This window comes from Coregonus clupeaformis, chromosome 10, assembly GCF_020615455.1.
Source record: "Coregonus clupeaformis isolate EN_2021a chromosome 10, ASM2061545v1, whole genome shotgun sequence".
In the NCBI taxonomy this organism is placed as follows: Eukaryota; Metazoa; Chordata; class Actinopteri; order Salmoniformes; family Salmonidae; genus Coregonus; species Coregonus clupeaformis.
In genome coordinates, this window is record NC_059201.1 from 42,200,453 (window position 1) to 42,214,784 (window position 14,332).

Here is a 14,332-nt window from a genome sequence, read left to right on the forward strand (position 1 = left end):
GTCAAGATATCACCTCGCCAGTTGCGAGACACTTTATAGAACAAAATCACTCTATTAATGAATTGCATTGCGTCGGGATCGAAAAAGTTAATGCACCATGCAGAGCAGGTGATTCCGGCAACAACTGACTCCAAAGAGAAGCCATGTGGATATAACAATTAAAGTCCATATCCCCACACAGTTTAAACAAGGAACTACATTTCACCTCCTTCCTATAGGCCAAATTTAGACGGTTTTACAAGAACACTCATCGCCCATCAGTTGCTCACCTGTGTTCCCTACAAATGCTGTTTTGAATGAAAAAGAACACTGAAGGCGGCTGCAAAGCCGAAACATCTGTGTACGCTTTCCCTGATGCAGTGAAAATAAAAATAAAAATGAAGAAAGCTTTATGCAACATCTTTTTGAGTGTGGACCCATCAAACCTTTTTATTTATCTGAATTCATGGGTTTTACGCACCAACCAAACTTCTTGGAGAGCGCGATGGTTCCCTTTTGATTAGGCACTGTCAGTTTTTTTAATATGTTTTTGAGTATATGTGAGATCTGTGTGAATGATATAAAAAGCAGTTTGATTTGTCAGGATTGTTTTCTCTTTTGGTGGTGTTCAGTTAAGAGAAGTTGAGGCTTGGGAAGAACCGCCGTCTTTTCGCTCCCTTCTCCGGCGAGCCAGGTCTTCCTCCAACACCTGCACACACAGACCAACACAGACAGATGGACGGACGTATGAACGACAGACGGACATACACAGATAGATACACAGACAGACAGACAGAATGACTATACCAGACAATGCCTGCACAGACAAGCAGAAGAAACATGTTCAAACACAGACTGATGGACGGACCTATGGGCAGACGGACAGACAGACAGACTATACCCTCATTGAACCTTTCAGGTCATCAAGGTCATGCCAACAAGTGCAAAGGAACATGTTTTTGGATTCAAAGTGTAGCCCTGGTGTCCCTTCAAGCAGCAAGCTGTTAACGTGGTATGCATGTCTAATGGCTATGACAACTGAACATTGAGCAATTTCCATTTCTCCCTGGGTCCATACCTGACCTTATTGAACCTTTTCAGATCTTTAAGGTCAACAAGTGCAAAGGAAAGGGAGCATGTTTTCAGATTTAAAAAACCACCCTGTTGCCCCTCGTCATTAACCTGTTAATGGATCAACAGAAAAAAAATCTTTGCCATTCAAGACATTATTCCCACAACAACCTTAATTTCTTTCTCCCTCTGTCTCCCATACCTCTTTCCTGCAGGCCAGCTTGTCTTCCCACTCGTTCAGCTCCAGAGTGTGTTCATCCTCTAGTCTCTGAATCTTCTTCTTCTCCATGTCAACTAACAGCTGCAGTTTCTCATTCTGAAACACACGAGCACAAATGCACACACACGCATTCATTTTTTGCACGTTCTTCATATAATCAATTATGCTTATTTGATTATATTAATAAATTATATTATAGAGTATACCAGTTTATAGTACATATAACATTTATATCTACAACCAAATTAGCTTGCTAACACATGGGGTATAGTGTAGTCCACCTGCAGCTCCAGGAGTTTGGCCATATTGCCGTCACACTGCTCCTGCACCTCCCTCAGCTGGCCCTCCTGGTCCTGCTTCAAACTCTGCCTCTCCTCTCGCTGCCTGCCCTCCTCCGACGACACAAACTGACAGAGAGAGAGAGAGACAATGACAGAAAGAGAAAGTGAGTGAGAGAGAGGCAGAGAAAGAGAGCGAGAAAGTGAGAGATGGAGAAAAAGAGACATCGAAAGAGAAAGAGGATTGCCAAACGATGAATTACTAGTGGCCAAGTAGCACTGCAAAGAATGTTTGTTAACTATTTGGGAACTCAGACGCTATACAAGTCCCCTGTACCGACCAGTGTGAGGCGCTGCCGGTGCTCTGGCCCAGTCAGGCCCAGTGTCTTCAGCTCCAGCTTGAAGTGGGCCAGCCGGGCCTTGGCCTTGGTGCGCTGGGCTCGTTGGAGCTGGGTACTCTCCTGGGCCTGCTGGGTCCTCTGCTCATCCAGTAACGCCCGATGGAACTGAGACACCCTGTCTGTATCCTGGGAGGGGAGGGGAGGAGGGAGTGGATATAAGTCATAGTGTTTGTGCATGCGTGCATGTATGTGTGTCTCTGTGCGTGCATTTGTGTATGCAAGTGCATGTTTGGGGGGTTCTTGTTAGTGAGAGCATTCCAACTCACTTTGCTGTGCCTCTTGCAGAGCTGTTGTCTTTGCAGTGAATACTGCTCCTTCACCTGCTGCTTAAAGAGGTGGTACTTCTCCTGCAGATGACGCTGCTCCATCTCCCAAATCAGTGATTCCCGGGCTGCAGACAAGCATCACATACATGTGAATTAATAAAATATTTATATAGGCACAAACACAGTCAATATCGGCATTTTGGTCAATGTCTCATTTCCTGTCGGTCTGATTTACATTTACATTTACGTCATTTAGCAGACGCTCTTATCCAGAGCGACTTACAAATTGGTGCATTCAACTTATGATAGCCAGTGGGACAACCACCCTTTTTTTTTTAAAAAAAAATTTTTTTATGTGGGGTGGGGGAGAAGGATTACTTTATACTATTCCAGGTATTCCTTAAAGAGGTAGGGTTTCAAGTGTCTCCGGAAGGTGGTCAGTGACTCCGCTGTCCTGGCGTCGTGGGGGAGTTTGTTCTACCATTGGGGTGCCAGAGCAGCGAATAGCTTTGACTGGGCTGAGCGGGAACTGTGCTTCCGTAGAGGTAGGGGAGCTAGCAGGCCAGAGGTGGATGAACGTGGTGCCCTCGTTTGGGTGTAGGGTCTGATCAGAGCCTGAAGGTAAGGAGGTGCCGTTTCCCTCACAGCTCCGTAGGCAAGCACCATGGTCTTGTAGTAGATGCGAGCCTCAACTGGAAGCCAGTGGAGTGTGCGGAGGAGCAGGGTGACATGAGAGAACTTGGGAAGTTTGAACACCAGACGGGCTGCAGCGTTCTGGATAAGTTGAAGGGGTTTAATGGCACAGGCAGGGAGCCCAGCCAACAGCGAGTTGCAGTAATCCAGACGGGAGATGACAAGTGCCTGGATTAGGACCTGTGCCGCTTTCTATGTAAGGTAGGGTCGTACTCTGCAAATGTTGTAGAGCATGAACCTGCAGGATCGGGTCACCGCTTTGATGTTAGCGGAGAACGACAGGGTATTGTCCAGGGTCACGCCAAGGTTATTTGCACTCTGGGAGGAGGACACAATGGAGTTGTCAACCGTGATGGCGAGATCATGGAGCGGGCAGTCCTTCCCCGGGAGGAAGAGCAGCTCCGTCTTGCCGAGGTTCAGCTTGAGGTGGTGATCCGACATCCACACTGATATGTTTGCCAGACATGCAGAGATGCGATTCGCCACCTGGTTATCAGAAGGGGGAAAGGAGAAAATTAATTGTGTGTCGTCTGCGTAGCAATGATAGGAAAGACCATGTGAGGATATGACAGAGCCAAGTGACTTGGTGTATAGAGAGAATAGGAGAGGGCCTAGATCTGAGCCCTGGGGGACACCAGTGGTGAGAGCATGTGGTGCGGAGACAGATTCTCGCCACGCCACCTGGTAGGAGCAACCTGTCAGGTAGGACGCAATCCAAGAGTGAGCAGCGCCGGAGATGCCCAACTCGGAGAGGGTGGAGAGGAGGATCTGATGGTTCACAGTATCAAAGGCAGCGGATAGGTCTAGAAGGATAAGAGCAGAGGAGAGAGAGTTAGCTTTAGCAGTACGGAGAGCCTCTGTGACACAGAGAAGATCAGTCTCAGTTGAATGACCAGTCTTGAAACCTGACTGGTTTGGATCAAGAAGGTAATTCTGAGAGAGATAGCAGGAGAGTTGGCTAGAGACGGCACGCTCAAGAGTTTTGGAGAGAAAAGAAAGAAGGGATACTGGTCTGTAGTTGTTGACATCGGAGGGATCGAGTGTAGGTTTTTTGAGAAGGGGTGCAACTCTCGCTCTCTTGAAGATGGAAGGGACATAGCCAGTGGTCAAGGATGAGTTGATGAGCGAGGTGAGGTAAGGGAGAAGGTCTCCGGAAATGGTCTGGAGAAGATAGGGTCAAGCGGGCAGGTTGTTGGGCGGCCGGCCGTCACAAGTCATCTGGAGAGAGAGGGGAGAAAGAAGTCAAAGCATAGGGTAGGGCAGTGTGAGCAGGACCAGCGGTGTCATTTGACTTAATAAATGAGGATCGGATGTCGTCAACCTTCTTTTCAAAATGGTTGACGAAGTCATGAGAGAGGGATGAGGGAGGGGGAGGAGGAGGGAGATTCAGCAGGGAGGAGAAGGTGGCAAAGAGCTTCCTAGGGTTAGAGGCAGAGGCTTGAAATTTTGAGTGGTAGAAAGTATATTACTTGCTAATGTACAGTCTCTGGACAATAAACTTTGCGAGCTCAGCGCGCGGATTTCCTACCAGAGAGATATGAGAGACTAATGGAATCTGCTTTACAGAGACTTGGATGTTGGGGGTGGTGCCTGATCAGGCTATACAGCCTGCAGGGTTTTCTGTACATTGCACGGACAGGGAAAATTAACTTTGTTGGAAAAACAAAGGCGGAGGAGTATGTTTCATGATCATCAACTCATGGTGTGATTGTAGGAACTTAAGAGTTTCTGTTCCACTGACCTGGAATACTGACTCAATTATCTCCCAAGATAATTCACAGCTGTTTGCATCACGGACTGTTTTGATCACATGGACTGGGATATTAATAGACGAATACACTGACTCTGTCTCTGGGTTCATCAGGAAGTGCATAGAGGATGTTGTTCCTACTGTGACGATTAAAACATACCCAAACCAAAAACTGTGGATAGATGGTGGCATTTGCACAAAACTCAAAGCACGAACCACCACATTTAACCATGGCAAGGTGACTAGAAACATGGACGAGTACAAAAAGATCACCTATGACCTCCGCAAGACAATCAAAGAGGCAAAAAGACATTGTAGGTCGCAATTCAATGGCTCTGACACGAGACGCATGTGGCAGAGACTTCAGACAATCACAGATTATAAAGGGAAAACCAGCCATGCCACAGACACAGACGCCTCACTTCCAGACAAGCTAAACACCACCCTATCCCACCTGGAAAAGAGGAATACCTATGTGAGAATGCTGTTAATCGACTATAGCTCAGCTTTTAACACCATAGTGCCCTCCAAGCTCATTACTAAGTTCAGGACCTTGGGTCTGAACTCCTCCCTGTGCAACTGGATCCTAGATTTTCTGACGGTCCGAGTCCAAGTGGTGACGGTAGGCAACAACACCTACGCCACGCTGATCCTCAACACAGGGGCCCCCCAGGGGTGGGTGCTCAGCCCCCTCCTGTACTCCCTGTTCACCCATGACTGCGTGGAAACGCACGACTCCAACTCAATCATCAAGTTTGCTGACGACACGACAGTGGTAGGCCTGATTACCAACAACGACCAGACAGCCTCCAGGGAGGAGGCCAGAGCCCTCCCTCTTCCACAAAATGAAGGAGCTCTCCAGAGCGTGGGACGGTCAGCACAACACATCATCAGAGCACGCTGCCTGCCCTCCAGGACATTTCCAGCACTCAGTGTCAAAGGAAGGCCAAGAAGGTCATTAAGGACCTCAGTCACCCGAGCCAGGGACTGTTTACTCGGCTACCGTCTGGCAGATGGAGTCACTCAGAACAGATGCATCAGTGCTAAAAAAACAGCTTCTATTACCAGGCCATTTGACTGTTGAACAGCTTCTATTACCAGGCCATTTGACTGTTGAACAGCTTCTATTACCAGGCCATTAGACTGTTGAACAGCTTCTATTACCAGGCCATTAGGCTGTTGAACAGCTTCTATGTGGTCCTCTGTAGCTCAGCTGGTAGAGCACGGCGCTTGTAACGCCAAGGTAGTGGGTTCGATCCCCGGGACCACCCATACACAAAAAAATGTATGCACGCATGACTGTAAGTCGCTTTGGATAAAAGCGTCTGCTAAATGGCTTATTATTATTCTATTACCAGGCCATTTGACTGTTGAACAGCTTCTATTACCAGGTCATTAGGCTGTTGAACAGCTTCTATTACCAGGCCATTAGACTGTTGAACAGCTTCTATTACCAGGCCATTAGACTGTTGAACAGCTTCTATTACCAGGTCATTAGGCTGTTGAACAGCTTCTATTACCAGGCCATTAGACTGTTGAACAGCTTCTATTACCAGGCCATTAGACTGTTGAACAGCTTCTATTACCAGGCCATTATACTGTTGAACAGCTTCTATTACCAGGCCATTAGACTGTTGAACAGCTTCTATTACCAGGCCATTAGACTGTTGAACAGCTTATATTACCAGGCCATTAGACTGTTGAACAGCTTATATTACCAGGCCATTAGACTGTTGAACAGCCATCACTAGCTGTCTACCAGGTGATGCACACTCACTCACACAAAACACTCACACAAGCTATCACACACACACACACACCTAATACTCACAAACACACACACACACATATACACACACACACACACACAGCCAACACTGCTGTTCCATGTCATAGAGACACTGAACCACTGGACACTTCCCGTTTCACACTGAATATTTAAATACTGTATTCCCGACATACCTCATTCTAACATTTCTACTACTGTACTTTGTATTTAGTTACACTGTTTATACACACCGCATATGTATTTATATAGTGGATTCTTGACATAGCTCACTCTAATATATCTACTGCTGTACATATCATTCTTAATATATCTTGTGTAAATATGTATAGATTGCATTTTGATTACTGTTACAGTGCTATTTGGGTTGTTAATTCGATTCGTCCCAACGTTCTTGATTTCTTGTTTTTTTTAGCTTTTTATTTTTAATTATGAGTGTACTTTTTTGACATTTTACTGCATTGTTAGGAGCTAGTAACATAAGCATTTTGCTGTACCCGCTATAACATCTGCTAAACTGTATACCCGACCAATAAACTTTGATTTTATTTTCCTAACCTTTGTCATAAAGCAGCCCATAATCGTAACCAATTTGTGTGTGCGTGTGTATGTGAGTGCATGCGTGTGTGTGTGTGTGTGTGTGTGTGTACCTCGCTTAAGCTGCTGGGTCTTGACAGTTATGTCCCACTCCATAGAGGCCACCTTCCTCTTGTGTTCCTGGACTTCTTTCTGGAGCATCTCGTTGAGTTCCTGCTGCTGCTTCTGCAGGTAACGCTGCTCCTTGAGGGAACACAAAAGGGGGCAAGATATACGAAGGGCTCAGTGTGTGTGTCTGTGTGCGTGTGTATGTACCTCTCTGGGTTGAGCCTTCATTACAGCAGCCTTGCGGTTCAGCTCTCTCTCCTGCTGGCTCTTGAGTCTGCGTGCGTCCTCTCTGAGCCTGGCTGTGTGCTCTTCCTCCATGCGGCTGCTCTGCTGCACATACTGCTTCTCCAGCCGCTCCAGCTCACTGTCGTAGTACTGCTTCTTGTTCTATGCAATGCACACAAAACACATGTACTCACTCAACATTGAAAATGAGTTGTTCCCTAATAGGCCATCAAATTCAAATCCCATATCTTAAAACTAAAAAAACTGGTGTTATTGGCAGTCACAATGGGGTAATAAGAGAATGTAGGATTCAAACATATCGAGAGAACAGTGTTTTTAATAGGGCCCCACTACTCACGGTCATCTCCTGAGCGATTTGTCGGAACATAATCTCTCTCTGCTGCTGCAGCCGCTGCTCCATCTGGGCGTACTCTCTCTGCTCCACCCTCTGAAGGAGCTTTAGAGCCTGCAGCTCCTGGCGCCTGCACAATCAGACGCACGCACACACACACACACACACACACACACAGTGAAGTGAATGTGTTGAATGTGTTTAAGTCTCCCATCCAAGAAGATGGTTTACCTAGCGGACCGCATGTGCTGCTCCTTCACATCGCTCTCCTTCAGGACCTTTGATGTGGTGACACTGACCTCTCGGCCGTCCACCATGAACTTCCGGGTCCTTTTGATCGTCTTCCTGTTATGGATCAACTCCTGAATACAACAAAGAAAAGATTGCAGAGTCACAAAGTGCCTCTGTTAAGTTGGTGTAATCTATCTAGGGAAGCACACAACACCTCTTATTCATTCTCTTAAAGACATTACACTCTAAAATCTAAGTTTGTCAGATGTTTTCAGACCTCAAAAGTGGTCTTCCACATCCCCAGATACTTTTGAGGTTTGAAAGCACGTGACAAACTTTGATTTTGTGCAGATATGTGCACCACATCATTGCTCTCTCTCTCTCGCTTTGCTGCGTGTGCATCTTACTAACTGTCACTCAAATGGCGAGGGGCTGAAATTCATTGGCAGAAGCCCATTGGCTGAAACTTGATTGCTAGGGGGCTGGCCCATGTGGGGGGAAATATAGGGAAAATGCTTCCAGAAAACTAGGGATTTCGTGGCTAATTGAGATAAGAAAGTAATTCTGCTCATAGATTATGAATGTATAAACTACACATTGAAACATCTAGCCCAAAGGGGGAGGTTTAAAAAAGACTTACTAGTCGCCAAAGTTCCAGCGCATGTCTTTAATTGTACCTTCATGTTCTGCATTCTATGTTGTATTCACATGGGGAAACAATGGGTGCAAACTTGCTCTGATCACTATCACTCACCTCTACAGGTCTTGACATTGTCGAGACTGAGTTGACTTTCTCTGTCGTGTCAGCTTGGTCTTCACTGGCAGCCATCTTGTCTGTCACTTGGTGCCAGTTATCATTTGATGCTGAGTTCGGCTGTACTCTGTCTATAGCAGTTCCCTGAGATCTGGTTGAGCTCTGTTCAGTCACTATGTCCAACTGTGTCTGACTAGCCTTCCCTCCTTCCTCCAGCTCCCTCCCTCCCTCCTCTTTCCCTCCTTCCTCTTTCCCTCCTCCCTCCCTCCCTCTATCTGACTCCAAGGTCAAGTTCACCTTCGTCATAGGTTCCCCAGTTGGGAGGTCTGTCATCTTCTCTTCTCCCTTACTGTCCCCTTGTTGGTCCCCCTTTTCTTTCGCTTCCTGCTTTATGGTCATATCAGTTTCTTGTACTTGGATGGTCACTATGTTATCGCTTTCTAATCCAAGGTCCTCTTTACTCTGTTCATTTTTTCCCTCTGCTCTGTCTACATTTTCAAATTCAGTCACATCGAGATCAAGGATTTCATTTTCTGTCTCTGCGCTTAAACGCTTCTCCTTTTCACTGGTATCAACTTCCATAGTTGATTCAGGTTTGTGTGAAACATCACTTATTTGCTGCTCTGTTTTAGTCTGTATTTCTCCTGTTTGTTCTGATGGTACGTTCTCTTCAATACCACTCTTAGATTCTCCGTCCTCCATTTCAGGACTTGCCTCATGTTCTTCTAAATCCATTCGTTTTCCCACACTTGTCTTCAACTCCACGTTGTCCTCCTGTTCTTCTTCCACACATGTCTTGCCTTGTATTCCGTCTTCATCTATCTGCATCTCATCCCTTTCTTCTACTCTTCTCTCCTCGTGCTCTCCCTCTTCATCTCTCATAGCGGATAGTTCATTCTCTTCCAATATCTCCTCATCTTCCTCCTGCTGCGCCTCCTCTCCCCTCTCCTCTTGTATTTCCTCCTTGGTCAATTCAGTCTCTTTCTCTTTGACACTCTGTTTGGTCTCTTCCTTAGTGTTCCCACTGGTGGCCATCTTGAAGTGGTTATGAATGGACAGGTCCAGGAAGTCTAGCACATAGTGCTGGCTTTCTCCTATCTCCTTTGTGGATGGCTGGGGCATTTCCAAAGACAAGGCTATAACCAGTGGACTGTGTGTTTGCACTGACAGGCTAGGAGCTTCTTCTACCCTACTGTTAATGTCATTGGATGGTCCTGCTTTGAGGATACAAATCTCCTCAACTGAACATTGAGCCTCAGTCATTGGTTGGTTATCGTCACAGACAAGTGCATCCTCACCCGAGTCATTGGTACAGTTTTGGTTCATGTCAGTGTGGATGCCTACTATTTTCTGTTCAGAAGAAGAAACCACTTCCGAGTCAAGGTCTTGGGCCTCGCAGTCACTTGCAATTTCATCCTCCTCTTTTTTCTGCCCCTCATCCTTTCCTTCCTTTCCTCCTTCATCTCCCGTGCCATTCGTTTTAGGGATGGGGAGGATGCTGCCCCTCCCAATGTTCTCACACAGATCCTTCTCCGCGTTCCCTACATCCCTCTCTCCCGCTGGATTTGTCACTTCCTGCTCTTCTGATTGGCCAGTGGGACTGTCCTCCTTGTTTTGCTGGCTCTGATTGGCTGAAATCGATGGGGTGTCTCCCCAGAGGCCGGACTTGCAGCGGCGAGAGGCTGCAGTCAGAAAGGAGAGGAAGGTCCCTGGCTCCCATACTGACAGACACTTGGCCCCCTTGGTCCCAGTGGTGCCCCCATTTTTCACTGGGGTGGAGGAAGAGACCAGGTCAGGGTTGGGTGGAGGTGGTGGTGGACTCATACCAGCCTGTATGGTAGATGGGCCCTCCTGAGGTTTCTCTGGTACCTGCATTGTCACTTCCTCTTGCTGCTGCTCGGACTGGGCAGTCCCTCCATCCGGCCCCACAACCGTGTCCTCGTCTCGAGAGCCCCTGTTATCTATCAGGGACTGGCAGAGAAATGGATAGGAGGAGGGTTACCACTGCAGATCATTTTAGACAGACTGTAGGAGATCATGTTCTATTAATCTACTTTAAGGTAAAAATAAAAATACTCAATGTTATAAAGGTGATTTACGAACTTTCACCTATACTATATAGAGGCAGAAGTAGAGAAACGTTCCCAAAAATGTTCAGGTCCATGCTCTGCAGATTTCCAGTAGGAAAGGCATCATCCCTCAAATCAAGTGTGTAACTCGAGGCACTGCATTCCAAATTCTACCCTATTGACCAATCCCATAGGGTTCTGGTTAAATGTAGTGTATTATATAAGGAATAGGGTGCTATTTGGGATGTATCATAGAACAGTCCCCATCTCTTACCGCTGTCTCCTCCATCACCTCTGCCTTGGCCTCTGCGATGAGTTCCCGCAGGGCTCGGCCGTCCCGTCCAGCGCAAGGGAAGGGGTGGGCCAGAAGCTGCTGGGCTCCCCACCGGGCCTCGGGGCTCTTCTGCAGCGCCCTTTGCAGGAAGTCCTGGAAATGAGAGGACCTGGAAATGGGAGAACAAGCCAGCATGCTCTGGATGGTCAAAAGTAGAGCACTAAATAAAGAATAGGGTGCCATTTGGGATGCAGACCTTGACTCACCAGAGGCGTGGGTTGCTGAGGGTGGGTGGGGCGGACTTGGTGATCTTGAGCAGGACCCTCATCGGGTTGAGTGAGTGGTGGGGGGGCTCCATCTCTGCAGCCTCAATCAGCGTCACACCCAGGGACCAGATGTCAGCCTTGGGGCCATACGGGTTCTCCTTGGAAGCCTCGCACTGGATCACCTCGGGAGCCATCCTAGGAAAGACAGACGGACGGGCGGACAAAGGGACGGACAGATACATTTACACATTGGGGTTGTTGAAAACATGAAGTTGAAGACATGGGAATGTGGCTGCATGCTATCAACATTTCAACATAAAAACATGATAGGAGTAAGACAAACCAGTAAGGGGTTCCAATGAAAGTGGCTCTTCTCTGGAGGGTGTGAGTGTTTTTGGCAGACACTCCGAAGTCAGCTAGGGATGGGAAGAGATATTTGAGAGGACTCAATGAGAGGCACTGATACACTATGAGAAACACTAGGATAGACTTATAAACAAAACATAGACAGACACAGTCAGGTAGACAGACAAATGGTTGGACGGACAATCGGAGAGAGAGAATAGAACAGAGAGAGAGATAATCCAGTAATTGTAGGAGTGTGTGCTGTGCTGTGTTGTACCCAGTTTGACATGTCCCTCCATGGTTAGAAGGATGTTGCCTGCCTTCAGGTCTCTGTGGATGATGTGTTGCTGGTGCAGGTAGGACAGAGCCTGCAGCGTCTGACAGCACACCTCACTGATCTGCTGCTCAGACAGGCCCCGCTCCAGCTCTGGGGGATACACACAAACAAACACAAACGTATAAGTACAAACATGAGTTGCTTCCCAGAGGAGGAAAAACAAAAGAAGTGGAAACTAAGGAGTGCATGATTCTTGGCTCCCACCTAACATGATGTCATCCAAGGCCCCCCCTGGGCAGAACTCAACCAGGATCTATGAAACAGAGAGTGATTTAATCCACAATCAATTAGCTATAGCCTGTATAATGATGCATACTGTATAGTTCACTGAAACCTCCCTCCAAAAAGTCTTAATACTGACACCTGGCAATCGACTCGAGCAGCTGAAAAAGACCTCACTCACCCACAGCCAGCCCTCAAAGAAAGTGGCGTCCAACAACCCAAGGATGTTGTGATGGTGACAGGCTGCCAGGATGTCAATTTCGGTAATGTAGTCCTCCAGCTGTTCCTCATTGCGCACCTCCATCACTTTAGCAGCAGCCAGGGCCCCAGTGGTGTGGTTCTGGGCCTGAACACACACAGAAAAGTACACAGGTCTCTATGGGGCCATCTATACTGACTTTACAAGATATGTGCATGTGTTATTCATGATCTTCTCACAGGCTTTGTATAAAGAAAGACAGTTAAAACATAAAATATACCTTGAACTCATAATATGGTATATTATACCAGTGAAACATTACACAAATGTAATATAGAGGGCCTTAATTTGCATCTTGGGTTCAAAACTATACAACAGTATTTTACATTTACAATTAAACAAATGAGAAATAAGACAATCACAATAAAGTTAGAACTCAGTCAGCTCCATGCAACAATAGTCAAGGTGATGTTGCAAAACAATTAAGAGCAGATGCGTGTGGGTTGTACGTCAAGACAGGAAGTTATATTTCAGCCTATATGGGTTGGCAGGAAATAGGCAACCCACAGTATGACCTAACGGCCTATGCTATATATACTCTGTCACCCGTGGAGAGGATCCACAACACAGTTTGGTAACACAGTTGGCTGCTCTTGTTTTGCACTGAGATGTAATTTCACTCCATTATTAGCATTTTGAATTCAATCCAGAGTTAGGGTTCATTCCTCTCCATCCCATCAGAGATTATAGAATTTTAGTTGAGGAATTTTCAGGTTACAAATTCATCTGCAATTGAATCCCTTGAAGGATTCGGTTTGGTTTGAAGAGGAGAGGAAAGAAGAGGAGACCAAACCAGGAAGTAAAACAAGAGTTGAGTATTAGGCCCCAGCCTGCAGGTACCTTGTAGACCTTCCCGAAGGCCCCGTCTCCCAGCTCCCCCTGGGTGTCCCAGGTCTCCCGCGGGTCCACGTCTCTCCGGAGGTTCTCGTAGAGCTTCACCCTCTTTTTCTCCGCCCCCAAACGGAAGACACGCATCAGGAGGGACACCATGTCCCCCACCCTACCTCGCCCTGTCCTCCTCCCCACCTTGCCCTGTCCTCCACCCCACCTTTCCCTGTCCTCCACCCCACCTCGCCCTGTCCTCCTCAGTCTACAAGGATCTCCTCAGTTTACACCCTACAGTGGACAGCAGCCCACAGAACACCTCCCTTCTCTCATATACAACATCCACCTAAGAGAGTGAGGACAGGCAGAACCAAGCGTCAACTTCCATTGTGGGTGGAGACACAATGAGAAAGGGCTTTGACCCCCCTGCTACGTCTGTCTCCGACACCTTTCAGAAGAGACGCAGGAAGCAACTGTGCTAACCACATCCTACACTGAAAACAAATAAAAAAGCATGCAGTGAAATACAGTGCCTTCGGAAAGTATTCAGACCCCTTGACTTTTTCTACATTTTGTCACGTTACAGCCTTAATCTAAAATTGATTAAATATACATTTTTCCTCAACATTCTACACACAATACCCCATAATGACAAAGCGAAAACAGGTTTTTAGAAATAGCCATAGTCTTGTTAAATTTCTTCTTCACATTTTTTTATGCTACAAATGTATTTGTTTACTGTCCGGCCACTTTGTGTATAGAAACAGATGTGTTTTTGGTTCTTGGAGGTTGAAAACAAACATAGCATTGCTTTGTCAGGTATTTCTGACTGTATTCTTTAACATCGGTCATCAGTTTTTGGCTTAACTTCTGGTTTCCTCATACACACTGGCCGACGCCCCATTGTGTACCAGTCCAGCTGATGGGTTATAAATCTGCTTCAAAATGTCAAGCAATCTGAAACCTGAGACTGTATGGTAGGTACTGTAACCCGCAAACCCTGTTGGCTGCTGTACTTTTGTCAAGTCAATTAATTACAGGTAAGAGTTTATAATAACTTTGACAAATAAGCATTCATTGACAA

General features: G+C 46.7%; 1 protein-coding gene across 2 annotated transcripts; it reads right to left on the reverse strand.

Moving 5' to 3' along the window:
- Positions 1-401: 401 nt before the first annotated feature.
- LOC121575097 (serine/threonine-protein kinase 10-like) lies at positions 402-13,428 on the reverse strand. Of its 2 annotated transcripts, none has more exons than XM_045223032.1 (17): positions 13,264-13,428; positions 12,346-12,510; positions 12,147-12,195; positions 11,883-12,032; positions 11,604-11,676; positions 11,261-11,455; positions 10,995-11,163; positions 8,652-10,622; positions 7,898-8,028; positions 7,673-7,796; positions 7,297-7,476; positions 7,095-7,218; positions 2,216-2,340; positions 1,890-2,075; positions 1,552-1,677; positions 1,253-1,366; positions 402-688 (listed from the first exon to the last, which is right to left on the reverse strand). In XM_045223032.1, exons 1-17 carry the CDS (start codon positions 13,411-13,413, stop codon positions 608-610), a joined length of 4,113 nt encoding a protein of 1,370 aa, XP_045078967.1. In that variant the 5' UTR covers positions 13,414-13,428; the 3' UTR covers positions 402-607. The 2 variants fall into 2 exon arrangements, with proteins under 2 accessions (XP_045078967.1, XP_041743878.2); XM_041887944.2 differs by having other exon boundaries at positions 7,095-7,224.
- Between the last annotated feature and the right edge of the window lie 904 nt (positions 13,429-14,332).